Source organism: Oryctolagus cuniculus, chromosome 15 (genome assembly GCF_051225735.1).
Source record: "Oryctolagus cuniculus isolate XC-2025 breed Fujian yellow rabbit chromosome 15, ASM5122573v1, whole genome shotgun sequence".
Taxonomy (NCBI): domain Eukaryota; kingdom Metazoa; phylum Chordata; class Mammalia; order Lagomorpha; family Leporidae; genus Oryctolagus; species Oryctolagus cuniculus.
In genome coordinates, this window is record NC_142881.1 from 41,714,799 (window position 1) to 41,730,543 (window position 15,745).

The 15,745-nt window shown below is 36.7% G+C and overlaps 1 protein-coding gene across 1 annotated transcript in view; it reads right to left on the bottom strand.

The window, feature by feature from the left end:
• Positions 1-426: 426 nt before the first annotated feature.
• LIPF (lipase F, gastric type) overlaps positions 427-15,745 on the bottom strand; it is a 42,672-nt gene continuing 27,353 nt past the window's right edge. Inside the window, exons 2-10 of the mRNA XM_089314822.1 lie at positions 12,990-13,105; positions 12,712-12,829; positions 11,694-11,892; positions 9,726-9,835; positions 7,278-7,414; positions 5,653-5,799; positions 3,734-3,805; positions 3,247-3,318; positions 427-781 (exon numbers count right to left, since the gene is read on the bottom strand). Coding sequence (XP_089170948.1) covers positions 545-781; positions 3,247-3,318; positions 3,734-3,805; positions 5,653-5,799; positions 7,278-7,414; positions 9,726-9,835; positions 11,694-11,892; positions 12,712-12,829; positions 12,990-13,094 — 1,197 coding nt within the window. The 5' untranslated portion in view covers positions 13,095-13,105 and the 3' untranslated portion in view covers positions 427-544. The remainder of the gene's footprint in view (positions 782-3,246; positions 3,319-3,733; positions 3,806-5,652; positions 5,800-7,277; positions 7,415-9,725; positions 9,836-11,693; positions 11,893-12,711; positions 12,830-12,989; positions 13,106-15,745) is intronic.

Genomic DNA, 15,745 nt, shown 5'->3' on the forward strand with positions numbered 1-15,745 from the left:
TGTTTTCTCCTCCCCGGGAAGTTAAAGTGAGATGACCTCATTTCAATTTATATCTTAGTTGACCTTTTTTGATAGAGTTAAACAAACAAACGACAAAAAAAGAACAAGTAATAACCCCACTGTACTGATGGAGAGACTGAGTTTTTTGACAATACAAAACAATTTACTCAGTGTGAGGCATCCCAAGAGGAGTCAGTATTTACTTCCAGGGCTATTTTTTGTTTTTCCTTTTTGAAAACAGTGAAGGTTCACAACTCACAATCTGAGTTTATAAGAGAAAGAGAATAACAAGATTTGAAAAGAAGTTTCACCTCTCCAGGAACATGTTCTGTAAGGTATTTCTAGATAAATTTCCAATTAAAAGATCAAATTTCCTTAAATTGGAAAAAAAATCAAAATGACCAATGAGAGTTTTGTTGATGCCAGTATATTTCTAAAGTCAGAAGTACAGAAAGAAACACAGAATCCCAAACATTATAGGTCATTGAGTATGAGAGAACAAAGTATTTCAGGAAAATAAATGGATAATTCTTTAAATCCAGAACTACTTTTTATCTTTTGCCATCATAGAAATCATTTCATTGTAAACTTCTTGAGGAGCATTCATTGCCCAGATAAAATCCAAGTGATTATATGGAAGAATCTCCTTGTGGTAAATGAGATTAGAAAGTTTTGGAAGCAAAAGGTCAACATCTTGGGGGTCAGCCAACCAGTCATTGCCACCACTCCACACTGCAATTGGCACATTCATGGCGGTCACATTGTAGTAGGGAGGTGTGGGCTAAAAAACATGAGTGGAAAAAGCAGAGTTTAAGTAATCATACATTAAATCTAGTAGTTGTTCACTAACTTAGTTTTATAAGCAAATTCTAACATTGTTCAGAGGAAGCCACCTTTATCCATACAGAAAGGTAGATGCAATGTATTTTAGACTCATGCTTCTCAAACTTTAATGGGTCTGTTGAATCACCTGTGGATTTTGTTCAAACAAAAGTATTGATTCATAATTTGGGGTAAGACCTTGAGATTCTGCATTTGTAAGTGGCTGGTTTTGCTTTTGGTCCCAAACCATGCTGCAAACAGCAAAGCTTTAGACAACAATTCTTAAAACTTAAAACTGGGATTTCAATTCAAGTTCCAGGAAGTAGATTTGATTAGATTCAAACCATAATAGTTTTTTTTTTCTACCCAAACACTCTGAAGTACGATCTCAAAATGTCTTGAATTATTTATTTCAGCTTTGTATTGACTAACCAGTAAGGTTAGGAAATAGGTCTGTCAGTCAAATTTTGGAGCTATATTTGTTGAATACTTACCTGACTTTACTAAATATTGCTTCAAATTGTCAGAAATTTTATCCTAAGCCCCATTTCCTCTTTCTAGAAAATCACAGTTAACATACATATTTAAGGAGATTCATAAATAGGAAAGCAAACAGGAGAATCACTTCTAACTGTCCCAAAATCCAGATAATTTTGTTAGACATTTTTAAGATTAGGCTTTCAAGAATACTAATCCAACATACTAAAAGTCTCTCCTTTGCACCTTATGTAACAGCCAATTTGCCACAGCAAAAATATTTTATCACACTTTTTTAGAGTATTTAAAAACTTTCTGTTATATTTCCTTATATAAAGGAAGGCCTCGGAATTGGGTATCTCTAAGGTCTCTCCTGACCTTCGAAGCAGATGCCCTCTGATTACTAGTATTTAGAGCCCAGTAGAGAGAGATTGTAAAGAAGCCTGTGTTTGGGGATTTCAGAAGGCCGTAGTTGGGGGAAAGGTATCTTCAAAAGGAGTTTGATCTCATAGTGTTCTGAAAATCTCTTTAAAGACATCCAATGTGTATTATAAAGGAAAAGTATGATCTTTTTACACATATGATATTATTATGAAAACAAATTCCTTCCAAATTATGATTCATGAACAAAGAAGAAAGTTTGTAGAGTTGTTCAGCTACTACTTGGATGAAAAATTAGTAGTGAATGAAAAGGAAAAAGAGAGGGTTACAAAATAATGTAGGTAGGGTCCTTCCTGTTTCAAAATTAGTCAGTGAAAAGCTGAGAGTTTACCCAAATCTAAAGGCTTAGAGATATTACCCCATTAAATTCTTCAATAACACCCTGACTCTGGTAGAGAGGTGAAGAGTGTATTGCCCAAATTCATAATGACAATAAGATGAGCCATAATGTCGAAGTTCTTTGTATTGCCACAAATATAAGGACTGCTCAACATGTCTACCTATCCCATAATGCTTCTGTTTGCAGAAAAAGCATTTTCAACCTTGTCTGGCATTCAAGCACATTGTCTTTTTCTTAAAATAAAATAGATCTTCATAAAAATTAAGACTAAGATTAAGAGAGGGAAAAGGAAGAAGGGTGGAAGCATGGGCAGGAGGGAGGGGAAGGTAGGAAGTATCATTATGTTTCTGAGTCTGTATATAGGAAATACATAAAATTTGTATACCTTAAATAAAATTAACTAAAAAAGGAAATATGGTTGGGGCCGGCACTGTGGCGCACTAGGTTAATCCTCTGCCTAAGGCACCGGCATCCCACATGGGCGCCGGTTCTAGTCCCAGTTGCTCCTTTTCCAGTCTAGCTCTCTGCTGTGGCCTGGGAAAGCAGTAGAGGATGGCCCAAGTGCTTGGGCCCTGTACCTGCTTGGGAGACCAGGAGGAAGCACCTGGCTCCTGGCTTCAGACTGGCGCAGCTCCAGCCGTTGTGGCCATTTGGGGAGTGAATCAATGGAAAGAAGACCTTTCTTTCTGTCTCTCTCTCACTGCCTGTAACTCTACCTGTCAAATAAATAAAATATTAAAAAAAAACCAAAGAAATATGGCAGTGATTTCCAGCGAAATCACTCCTCTGACTGTCATCAAAAGAGAGTGTTGTTTAAGACCAGATATTTCACCCCTATCTCATGAACAGTTTGAATTATTAGTTTATTCTATCAGTGAATTATACTTCAGAAAGGAGAGAAGGGCAGGCTGGAGGACTGGGATACAGGGAAGATCAGTGTATTGGGAGTAGGTGGTGATAACTTCTAGAAGCTTCTCTCATGGGGAGGTTCCTTGGAAGGCAGCTTGAATGAGCATAACTGCTGAAGAATGACAGCTTGGGTCACGTGAGAAAAAGGGGATTCAACATTTCTTTAGGAAACTGATGTACAGTTATAGTAGCTTTTTATTTCTTTCTTTTTATCTTTGTCTTTGAAATGTGCATAATCCCAGCATTAAGTAGCTTACCTGATTGAAGTGCACTACATTCTGAGCTGGACTTCCCCAATTAAAAGCTTGAAAATTTCCAGATTTAACAGCCTAATGCAGAGAAATTAAATACACAAATAAATTGAAATTTCCCATATTACATGAAAAATAAAATGAAACATTTTCAAGTAATTTGTTTTCAATTTAGTCAATTATTGGAAAACATTTCTCATTTTAGAAATGATTATTAATCCTCTAGGATAAGGCATTTATGCAAAATTAAATGTAGCTTTGCTTGAAATAATTTTTCTTGCATACCATGTCATAAAAGTCATTCATCTCTTTGCTACCCAAGCACTGATTTTCATAGTATTTTCATTCATATGGATTGTTTTTATAGGGTAATCATATACCAAAAATTGTTACTGCCAGAAACATTTGATGGGATATTTTAAGAACATGCTTTAGGTAAAATACGAAACATTTAGCTCCTCAAAATAATTCAATAGCATTTAAAAAATGATACCTGGGTCCAGTGCAGCATGTTTTGAACTGAAGTTCCTGCCGGATTATGTGACACGTACACATCCAAGCGACTCTAGAAATCAACCAATGTATATATATACATATGTATATACGTATATATATATATATATGCATATTTAGATACATATTTGGTTTCTCAAAAATAGCTAAGACCTAAGTTTTCTGCTCCAGGTCAAGACTTAGGAAGTGTTCATTAGAAGGACATGAACAACATAGTTGTATGTCACTTTAGAATTTACAAAGCACAATTGCATGTGTTATTTCACTTAATTTTTAGTCACTCAATGAAAACTTATCTCTATTTTATAAAAACGGAAATTAGAGCTCAAAGTAGTCTAGAGAAGACCAGTGTCCCACATTTAAGAGAATAGAGCCAGAGACTAGATCTCTGAGTCTACATTCTCGGAATTTTATTCTTCTGTTACCTAGCACAATAGTGCAAGAAATTAAATATTCACCCTATGCTTTGCATATTTGCAGAATTTTAATGTATGATATTTATATACCATATATGTAATACATAAATGGTCTCATATAATTTCCAATTATGTCATCCTATTGAGGCCTTGATCCACCTTGCTTAGATGCCAGACAGCAAACTGGAGTGCCCTTCTTGAATTACATAGGCTTATTCTTAATGTGTCTTAATGCCACTGATTAGACAACTGTGGACAAACACATCAATTATTTTCATTGGGAATTGTAGCCTTACTCCATGTAGTTATCAGACAGAAGACAAAATCTCTCATTTACTTTGTTCCCTGTGTCTCTACTATTATTTTCCTCATAAAACTCCATATCATTGAAATGAGATAATCTACACTGCTTTTTCTCAGTGTGATAATACTGCTCTGTTGAACTCCACATACAGAATGACAAACATATCCAGAATAATGCAGAAGGACTTTTTTCTAAAAGAGGAAGAAAGAGGTCCTTATTTTCCATCAAGATGGGAACCAGAGAAAGTTTCATTTTTTTACCTCTGGCTATTTAAAAACATTCAGAAATGATCACCAGCATTGAGAGAGAAAACTGAAGCCAGGAGCTATATCTGTCTTTTTTTACCACTGTGTTGTCAATACCTATAGCACTTTGTAGATTTGTACCTTCTTTCCAATGAACTTGATTTTCCAGGGTATTCAAGAGTATAACTAAACTAATGGTTGAACAGGTATAGTTGTCTATTTATAATAGCAAAAGGTATATAATTTACTCTATATGCCTTTATACCTTACATAGTTCATTTGATCTTCACAATAAGCCAGATGCTTTACTTTTTTTGTGGATGAGGAAACTAAAACTGAAATTTTTAAGTAATTTTCAGAAGTAGGGTTTGAATTTAAGCTGATCCTAATCCAAATTTTTAATTATATCCTTTATGATATTGTACTTTGTCACATTAAAACCATCAACTCAATGCAAATTGACTGAAAATTCAAATTAAAAAAATATGAATAAGGTCTTAGAAAAATAATTTTCTGAAATGTGCTTTGTAAAATTTATGGAAATGACTATCAACATTCTAAATATTATAAGAATATTTATTCAATGCCTGGACATTGTTTTCCACAGAAGAGATTAAATATGTTTCATCCCTTCCCTCATAGAATTTAAATGCACAATTATTTTGGTGGTCACAGTGAATCATGAATCAGTTTGTCTGTTTTTCTGCATGCTGTTTATTTACTTCAGGGGCAATTGGGGTGTTGGGAGGGATTTGGAGATGATCAAACTAGGAGCAATGACTTGCGATTTCTTTTGATTCTATTGGATTCTCATGAATACAGTTCTGAAGCTAGTCCTAATTTTTATGAAGAATTATTTCTATAAATTATTTCTATTTTATAAAGTACTAGTTAAAACAGCGGCTTTTCAGAATATTCAGAATGAAATACAAACCATGTTCAAGTTTGCGCTGTCAAAGCCACAAATGATAAATAAGGCATTGCTGCAAATTACATTCAGTGTCTCACGGGAACACACTTGAGTGGCAAGAAATTGATCAAAGAAATTGTGTGGGTAGAATATTTTGTCACCAAATATAATCTGAAAAATAAAAGCACCATTAGTTGGGTTGTAGCACTGAAATGTCAGAAAAGATTTGTTCAATTATTCTAATGTGTTTATATAGAGGTGATAAGCCTAGTGATAGTTCTTTATTTCTACATGTTGCTTTGGAATTTTCAATACTTTCCTTCATTTAATTCTCAAAAAATAAAATGGTGAAATAGACGAGGAAGATATCAACACCAGGTATGTACTGCTGTCCTGAGAACTGAACTGTCTGCCAAGAGAAAGTATAAGACACATAGAATTACCATCACTCTTACTTTCATTAGAGCATAAATTCATAAAACAAGATGGCAGAATGTCATAAGTAAGAAATCCATGTTGTAAAGATTATCTTTTTGCTTTAAAGATTATCTTTAAAGATTATCTATTTGCTAGCAGTATGCTACAGGATAAGGCACTTAATGCTTGTGGTTTATTGAAGTCCCTAACACTGCCTTACAAAATCCTCATTTAAAGATGAAGTAGCTCCTAAGAAAGGCAAGAGTATTTGATGAGGGGCCTCAAACCATTTGCCTCACATAACCATTCATTTCTTTTCCCTCTCTCTACTTATCCCTTCTCTTCCTTTCCTTTTTTCCCCTCTTCTTTGCAGCTTCTATGTTCCTTTTGGGTTAAGCTTCTTATCTAACTATTTTGTTTTGTTTTTATTCCCCATTTGCTGCTCTAGTACTGAAATTGCAGCTTTGACACAACTGTGAAGTATGCTAGCAAATGAAACATCTATGAAAAACCTGAAAACATTTGTAGGCATTGCTAATATACAAAAAACTAATCGAGAACAAAGAAATAAATGGGAATGGGGAGGGGGTGGACAAGCGCTGTGGCCGTATAGGTTAAGCCTCCACCTGTGGTACTGGCATCCCATATGGGAACCAGTTTGTGTCCAGACTGCTCCTTTTCTGATTCGGCTCTCTGTTTATGGCCTGGGACAGCAGTGGAAGGTGGCCCAAGCACTTAGGCCCTTGTACCCACATAGGAGACCCAGAAGAAGATCCTGGATCCTGGCATCTGATCAGCCCAGCTCTGGCTGTTGTGGCCATTCGGGGAATGAACCAGCCAGTGGAAGACTTTTCTCTCGGTCTCTGCCTCTCTCTGTTACTCTACCTCTCAAAATAAATAATCTAAAAAAGGAAGGAAGGAAGGAAGAGAGAGAGAAAAACAGAGAAAGAAAGAGAAAGAGAAAGAGAAAGATAAAAAGGGGAAGGAAGGAAGGAAGGAAGGAAGGAAGGAAGGAAGGAAGGAAGGAAGGAAGGAAGGAAGGAAGGAAGGAAGGAAGGAAGGGGAACCTTGCAGGTGGTGGGGAGGATTTAATGAAGGTCACTGCTGTTAAAGAGATCATATATTTGTGTGCAGCTCCATTTTGCATGGTCCACCAGATGTTTTTGTTCTCCTTCTGTCATTTTTAAGTCCATGAGCAACTGGGTACCTTAGATTCAAAAAAGATTACATACCTTGAACATGGTTGGAGGAATAAACCTAAGTTTGTTTACAAGGCTTTTTGTATACTTCACAGTGGCGACTGGAGCTAATGCATAAAAGGTTTTGATTCTTTCAGCCAGCTTGGGATTTGTAGAAAAGGCAATAAAACCTGAAATAGAACAAGGAATCTTTTATTTTAAAGTGGCATGTGTACTTGTGTGTCTATGTGTGCATCTACACAGGTTAGCATTGTCTTGTTTTCATGTGTGTGATATTATCTTGAATCTACTGAGGGTGACATTTGACAGAATCTGAAAAATCATTCCTGTTGGTCACAGTGATCAGATTTCAATATATTTGTTTTATTTTCATAGATTCTCTATGGAGCATGAGGTCATAATTTTTAAAAAGTTATTGTAAACTTTTTTAAATGATTTTTTCTGATCTAAGAAATTAGATGGAATTTAGGATAATAAAATGATTATAAAATGGCTATTTATACTAAATAATACTATATTGAAATGAATTAAAATTCATCTCTTCACAATGTTGGTTATATTTTAAGCATTTGTTTCTAACTTTTCCACTTATATAGTCTATTCACATTAAGTGTTAATTCATGATCTCATTGTGAAGACTCACATGGCTTAACCATGAGTTTAACCAGAGTCACATGGTTAATAGACAACAGAACCAGCATTCAATTCCAGTTTGGTTATATTTTAAGCATTTGTTTCTAACTTTTCCACTTATATAGTCTATTCACATTAAGTGTTAATTCATGATCTACTGGAATTGAATGCTGGTTCTGTTGTCTATTAACCATGAGACTCTGGTTAAACTCTGGTTAAACCTTAAAAGGTCCTCTATTTCTTCATCTGAAATATGGAGATAATAATGGGTGCTTCATTAATTTTTTAACAACTTAAGGTGGTAAATCATGTAAAAATTTTATAACACCTCAAACAAAGTAAATGCTTGATAAATGAGTAACTAAGAAAATCCGAACATCTATACACAGTAAATATATAGAGCCTCTGTCTGGAATTAATTGGTTTTATAAACAGTAACATATTAGCAGACTAATATGGTATCAAATAGTTATTAAGTTATATTCCCCACAGTCTAAATACATAGAACAAGCCTTCGCATTGTTAGTAGGTACATACTGATGAGGTTCAAGAATGAGCCTGAAACAAACTTCTAGAGAGGCTGGCATTTTGGCATAGTGAGTTAAGACACGCCTGTGATGGAGCATCCCATATAGGTGCTGGTTTCTGTTCCAGCTGCTCCACTTCTGATCCAGCTCCCTACTAGAGGCCTCAGAAAAGCAGCAAAAATGGCTCAACTGCTTGAGCCTCTGCCACCCAACGTGGGAGACCTGGAAGAAGCTCCCAGCTCCTGGCTTCAGCTTGGTCCAGCCCTGGCCATTTCGGTCATCTGGGGAGTGAACCAACCAATGGAAGATCAATCTCTCTCTCTTTCTCTCTCTCTCTCTCTCCCCCCCCTCCTTTCCTCTCTCTCTCCCCCTCTGTAACTCTTTCAAATAAGTGAATAAATGTTTTTTAAAAGTACATTTGGACCCTGATCATGTCTCACTACCTCCACAACCACTATCACTACTTCACTATCATGTTCAGTATAGGGTACTCTTAAGAGTCCTCTAATAGATTCTGTGTTCCTTCCATTTCTTGTTACCCTTCAGCAACTGGAGGGCTCCTATGACAGATAACTCCTCTACTCAAAATTCCTGTGGTTTCCTTCTCCACTCAGTGTGAAAGCCGAGAGCCCTACAACAGCTAAAAGAGTCCTGAACAGTCTGTCTTCCTCAACTCTTATAATTACCTCTCTCTCTTTCTCTGATTCATCCACACAAGGAATAGGTTCAATGCTGTTTTTTTGAACATCCTAGGTGAGCTCCAGCCTCAAATACTTTAAACTTCTGTCAGGTAAGCACATGACTCATGTCCACATCCCTCGGACACTCCCTTGTATCCTTCTCCAGTTTGTTTTCTGTCCATAACATTACCATTATCGACTACATTCTTTCACTTTATTTTTGTTAGTTTCTCTGTCTCCTACCACTAGAAATAAGTCATACAAAGATAGAGATTTTAATCTATTTTATTTATTTCTGTATCCTTCGGACACATCATAGGCACTCCATAATTGTGGTTGCATAAATAAAATAAATTTATTCCCGAGACTGTATGGTGCTGACTTGCGAATAAGAACACCTAAGCTGATACCTGAGCCACCTTGTTGGTAATAATCCATGTTACTTTGCACAAATTATTTACCCCTGATTAATTTAACTGAGGATACAGTAACAGTAAAAATTGCCTTATATCATTGGGTTGTTGTAAACATTATATTATATAATAAATGGAAAGCAACTTTGATTATCAGCATGCCTGCCATAACCACTGGGAAGTGATATATAACAACTAAGCCAGACAGCTTCAACCACCTTTACCTACCAATGGTGGTGCCCTGGGAATGACCAACATAGTGCAGCTTTTCCTGTCCAGTTTCCTTTACAATGAAGTCAATTGTGGCTGGAAGGTCATATTTAGCCATTTCATCAAAGCTGCAAGAAAACAGAAGACCAAATAAAACTGAATGCATTTTCTTAATAGTTTTTAAAATTCAAGCATATTTCTAGCTAAAGCTCCCTTTGAGAAACAGAAAACTAGATTCTGCAAACATTACTGCTTATGGACTGTTAGTGAGTGTCACATGCACTTTAGGATGGCTTCTTATAAACAACTGACATCAGTTCTGAAGCACAGCATTACAGCTACAATTTAATCCAAGCAAGATACAAAGTGCAAATTATTTCTATCCCTGAAATGAAATGCCACATTTAATATGCATTTATATGCTGCATTCCAGTGCCATTTAAAATGAATCTTGTTCTTTTTTTTCTAATTCTTCACAAATCAGCCAGAGTGATATTTTGAAAATGAAAACTGAATTATGCAGCTCCCCAATTTAAAACCTTTCAATGGCTTCTCATTGCCCTTAGAGTAACTCCAGGGCCCTCAACACCACCCACACAGCCCTGCCTGCTTTGGCTCTTGTCAGTATCTTCCATATTCTTCCACATTGTCCTCTCTGTTCCTCATTACACTCAAGACACGTGGATTTCCTTAAAGTTCTTGGAACTCTTGTAGTACTTTTGTGCCTCAACCAAATTCTCTTCTGTTCTCCACCCCACTCATTAATTTCCAGGAATAAGACACAAGGAGGCCAGCGATAGGAAACCTTTAATAATCTTCACATAGTATCCAAATTTCATTCTCTCCCTATCTTCCTACTGATGATGACTCAGTTTGCTATCCTTCTACTTCCAACCAGATTTAAACATTATTTGAATCTATATGAGCATTCCTTTTGGAATTTTTCAGAGGCAACAGATTTCCCTGCTTTATCCATATTGTTTGTTTCATTTGGAAAAGCATATTCAAGACCTGCCCCCACCTCCAGTAGTGAATAATGAGATCACAGAGAGTTTGAAGGAAAATCTATACTTGGAGTGAATGAAGTATAGAGAAGAACCCAAGAAAGGTTTAGAATAAAATTACTTCCTTTGGACGGGATGTTTGACCAAGTGGTTAAATGCTTTTTGAAATACCCACATCCTATATTAAAATATCTGGGTTCAAGTCCTGATTCCACTTTTTTTTTTTTTTACAGACAGAGTTAGACAGTGAGAGAGAGAGAGAGAGAGAGAGAGAAAGGTCTTCCTTTTCCGTTGGTTCACACCCCCCCCCCCCAATGGCCACTATGGCCGGCATGCTGTGCTGATCAGAAGCCAGGAGCCAGGTGCTTCCTCCTGGTCTCCCATGCGGGTGCAGGACCCAAGCACTTGGGCCATCCTCCACTGCCTTCCTGGGCCACAGCAGAGGGCTGGACTAGAAGAGGAGCAACCGGGACTAGAACCCGGGGTGCCAGCACCGCAGGTGGAGGATTAGACAAGTGAGCCCCGGCGCCGGCCCTGATTCCCCTTCTGATTCCAGTTTACAACTGTGTACCCTGGGAGGCAGCAGCGATGGCTAAAGTAGTTGGGCTACTGCCACATGCCTGGGAAACCCAGACTGAGTTCCTGGCTCCCTGCTTTGGCCCTGCCCAGTCCCTACCATTGCAGACATTTGGGGAGAGAGCCAGCAGATCAGAGCATCTTCTTCCTTCCCTCTTTCCCCCTCTTTCCTTCCCTCTTTCTTTCTTTCCTTCTTTCCTTCCTTCCTTCCTTCCTTCCTTCCTTCCTTCCTTCCTTCCTTCCTTTCTTTCTCCCCTCAAAAATAATGACTCCCTTTCTCCTCCTACTTTGAGTATAATTTGTTAAAATGGTGTCAGATTGGAGGAGGGGAATGCCCATGCTTTAAAGCCCAATGTTTTTGATTTTTAATTGCCCATTTCTAATTATCCCCCCCCCTTTTTTTTACCTAAAAGCCCAGAATTCAACGGAGTCTGGTGAATAGTATAAGTTTCTTCTGGACCAGGTATTTCCTCTGCTGTTCCCCAGCCACACATCATAACCAGCATCTGCCAGAATAAAGGCCAGGCTGTTGTTGGGCAGGTTGGAGATCCAGTTTGAGGCTGATGCAAGCAAACCATGCTGCAAAAATACGACGGGTCTCTGGCCTAAAAAAGAAAAATGTTTTAAAACTTTATAAATTTGGTTCTTATTCCAAGGCAAACATGAACATAGAAACTGGCTTTCACATGACTAGATTCAAAGGTATTTGATTGAATTGAATATTTTCACAAATACTGTCTGAATTGTTGATGATTTGTCAAGATGTTGGTTTCTCAAGATGTCAAAACTTAACAAAATTTCACACTTCACATATGTGCAGTTTATTATATGACAATTATACTTCAGTAAAACTACTAAAAATATTCAAAGAAAACTCAGCATGATGTTAATTTAGGTGGACCTTGAACACTGAAGTTATGAGTAGTCTTTATTTTTATTTTTTTTTGTATTTACAATTTTCTATAATGAGAAAAAGATGAATTTTTATTAGTACCAGAAAAAATAGCCTTTATCTATTTAGGAAATGGGCTTCAAACTTCTTCCCTTATCCATTCCTCTGCAACATGTACTCTGGTTAACAGCTCCTGACCCTCCAGGATCCTGAGTACTGTGAACAATTTCCCTTCACTAGGTCAGGTGCCTTAATCAGGACTTCTAGTTTAATATAATGTGCATAGTTGTAGCATTGAACATATCATGTATTATAATTATTATTTTATCTATCTTATTGACTTGATGATGAATCTTTGAAGACCAGTAATATGGCTTGGCTGTTGCATTTACAGGATGAGCAAAACTTATTAAATCTTTAGGAAGAAATTAAAGGGGGGAAATCAAGGAATGGACAGAGCAGTGGAGAAAGGAGAAGACAAACAGAAGGAGGGAGGAAGAAAGATGGAAAAGGGAGGAAAAGAAGGCTGTACCTCTGTTCCCTGAATTTTTCTTCCCATAAGGAATTCTGTTAACCTCAAGGATATAACCATCTTCAGTCACAACTTCATATTTTTCACTTGGGTATCCCCAGTAGGAAATCATCTGACTCTGGAAGAAAAAGAAAAGGCTTTTAGTTGACTTTTTAAATGAATATAATGAATAGATATAGTATTTGTAATTGGTCAGATAAAAGTTAAAGCCCACCGTGAAACTAAATCATAGTAATATCTCTTAGTTTTAAATATTTTACTTTCCTCCAGTAACTTACAATATTCATATTCACTTCAGGGTTTGTTGGTGCTGATTTTCCAAAAAGACCATGTGTAGTTCCAAGTGCAGATAGCAAAGCTGCCACCATGAAAAGCACCCACATTTTGGACTGACCTGAAACAAAATAATAGCCCACGCCATAGTTAACCTATTTCACTTTTGTAATACTAATATTTCATATTAGTTTTACCTTTATGAAAAGTAGAGCATGTTTGAGTTTGGTTATATTCTGTTGAGCAATGAGCTGTGGCACGTATATGTCAGCAGAGTATCTGAATACTTAATATGTTTTCACTGTGACTCCATTTGTTAGAGAACATTTAACACTTGATTTTCAAACCACATTGAAGGCATCTCAATTGGCAAAACATGTATTTCAATTGTCTGACACGACATCCTATTTTTGTGATGTCTTTTGTTTAAGACTTTTTCCAATTTTTTTGAGAGTTCTCAAATGGGCAGGGGTTAGTGGGTGCTTGATTCCTATAGATTCATCCTCCATATAACATGAATTCAAACCTATTGTGATTTTTTTAAAAATGTTTTAAAATAGCAGCTCCACAAATATTTACTGATTTCAGATCATTTTGTGGATTTAAAAGCTGATACTACTTCTCAAAATGCTGCCATAACTAAAGTAATCAGTGAATATAATTTTTTGAAATTTATTTCTCTTTTAATTTTTTGCTGACATATTATGCTATTGAAATTACTTAAGTATTTTTATAGTTGTGAAGCTATACAGGCCAAGAGAAATGTAGGCCTGTGACAAAAACATGTTTTTTGTATAATGAATGGTGTTTTTTAGATTGAAAATAGTCTAATTGATGATCCTACTCAGTCTAATCTACTCTTCCATTCAATTTTTACTTTTATAAAATGCTTATTTATTTTTTGAAAGTCAGTGTAATAGAGAAGGAGAAACAGAGGGAAAGAGAGAGAGAGAGACAGACAGAGAGAAAGAAATGAGAATTTTCCCTTTGCAGGTTCACTCCCCAGAGGGCCAAAATGGCCAGGTTTGAGTTAGGATGAAGCCAGGAGTCGGGGGCTTCATTCATATCTTTCACATGAGTGGAAGCGGTCCAAACACTTGGACCATCTTCCACTGATTTTCCCAGGTCATTAGCAGGGACCTGGATCAGAAGTAGAATAGCCACCACATGAACCAGTAGCCATATGAGATGCCGGCTTTGCAGGTAGTGGTTTTACCCCCTATACCACAATTCCAGCCCCTCAATTTTTACTTTTTAATTGAAAGTTCAACTTACAAATTCTATTTTTTCCAAAGGAACATTTCAATAGAATGCTACTTTCTAATCTTTTAATCTTTTAAGCGCTTGTTTCTCAGAACAGGCAATATTTGACATTATAGACCTATAACATCTAAACTTCTAAATTATAACCACCAGCTTCAAGTTAGAGAATCTTCAGATACTAAGTTGATAGAAAAGCCACAAAAGAAAAGTGATAGTCTTCCTCAAATATTTGAAAGGATGCCATATGAAGGATAGTTTTAAATCTATTTGTTTTCAATGTTCAATAAGTAAACCATTTAATAAAAGTTTATTTACTATATACTGGGAGCAATATTTAGAGGTCACATGGAGAAATTTTTTTTATCTTTATTTGAAAGGTAGAGGCAGAGAGAGAGAGAGACAGAGACAGAGAGAGATTTTTCATTCAATAATTCACTCCCCAAATTCCCACAACAGCCTGGGCTAGGCTAGGTTGAAGCTATGAACCAGGAACTCAATCCAGGTCTCTCACATGGTTGGAAGGGACCCAACTCTTGGGCCTTACCCGCTACCTCTCAGGGTATGCATTATTAGCAAGAAACTTTAATTGGAAGTAGAGCTGAAACTTGAACCAGGCACTCCCTAAATGGCATGTACGACACACCATATGCCTACCCTACGATTTTAATTGTATACAGTGAAGAATTTGGTGAGATTTGAATAAATGGATTTAAGTGGAATTCTTTGAAAAGTGATGACTTCTCAGCTGCTTATGGTATTTCAAGTAAGGCTTTATGACCACGTATCCTATGCCACACAGAATGTTTAGCATAGTTCCTGACTTAAAATGAAGATTACATTCTCAGCTCTAACAGTTCTCTGGAAGGACTCTAAATCAGCTCCTTTAAGGAACTCTTCAGAACATCCCAAGAGATTCCCATAATTTTATGCAAAAATATGTTTTGAGGGGTTTATAATTTGAAGAAGTGTATTAGTAACCTATGAAGTTAACAACGGTATTAAAGATGGTTATTTCAGCAAGTTGATTTGGATATATTAAATTATTTAACATATCAATACAGTGAGTCATAGAGGATTGACCTATTGCTTCTCAAAGGGGAGAAGAAAGGAGACTAAACTTTCACAGTAGGCACTAAGATATTTGGTTTTCATTAGTTAAAAATTTCTTTAAAAGGGATGGAGTGGCACTTAGCCTAGTGGGTATGATACTGGATAAGGTGCATATATATACACATCAGAGTACCTGGCTTCAATATCCTCCTTCAACTCTTTTTTTTTTTTTTTTTAAGATTTCTTTCTTTGAAAGGCAGAATTACAGAGAGAAAGGGAGGAACAGAGATCTTCCATCCCCTGGTCCACTTCCCAAATGGCTACAATATCCAGGGGTGGGATATGCCAAACCAGGAGCCAGGGGCTTCATCTGGCTTTCCATATGGGTGCAGGCACCCAAGCACTTGGATCATCTTCCATTGCTTTCCCAGGCACATTAGCAGGGAGC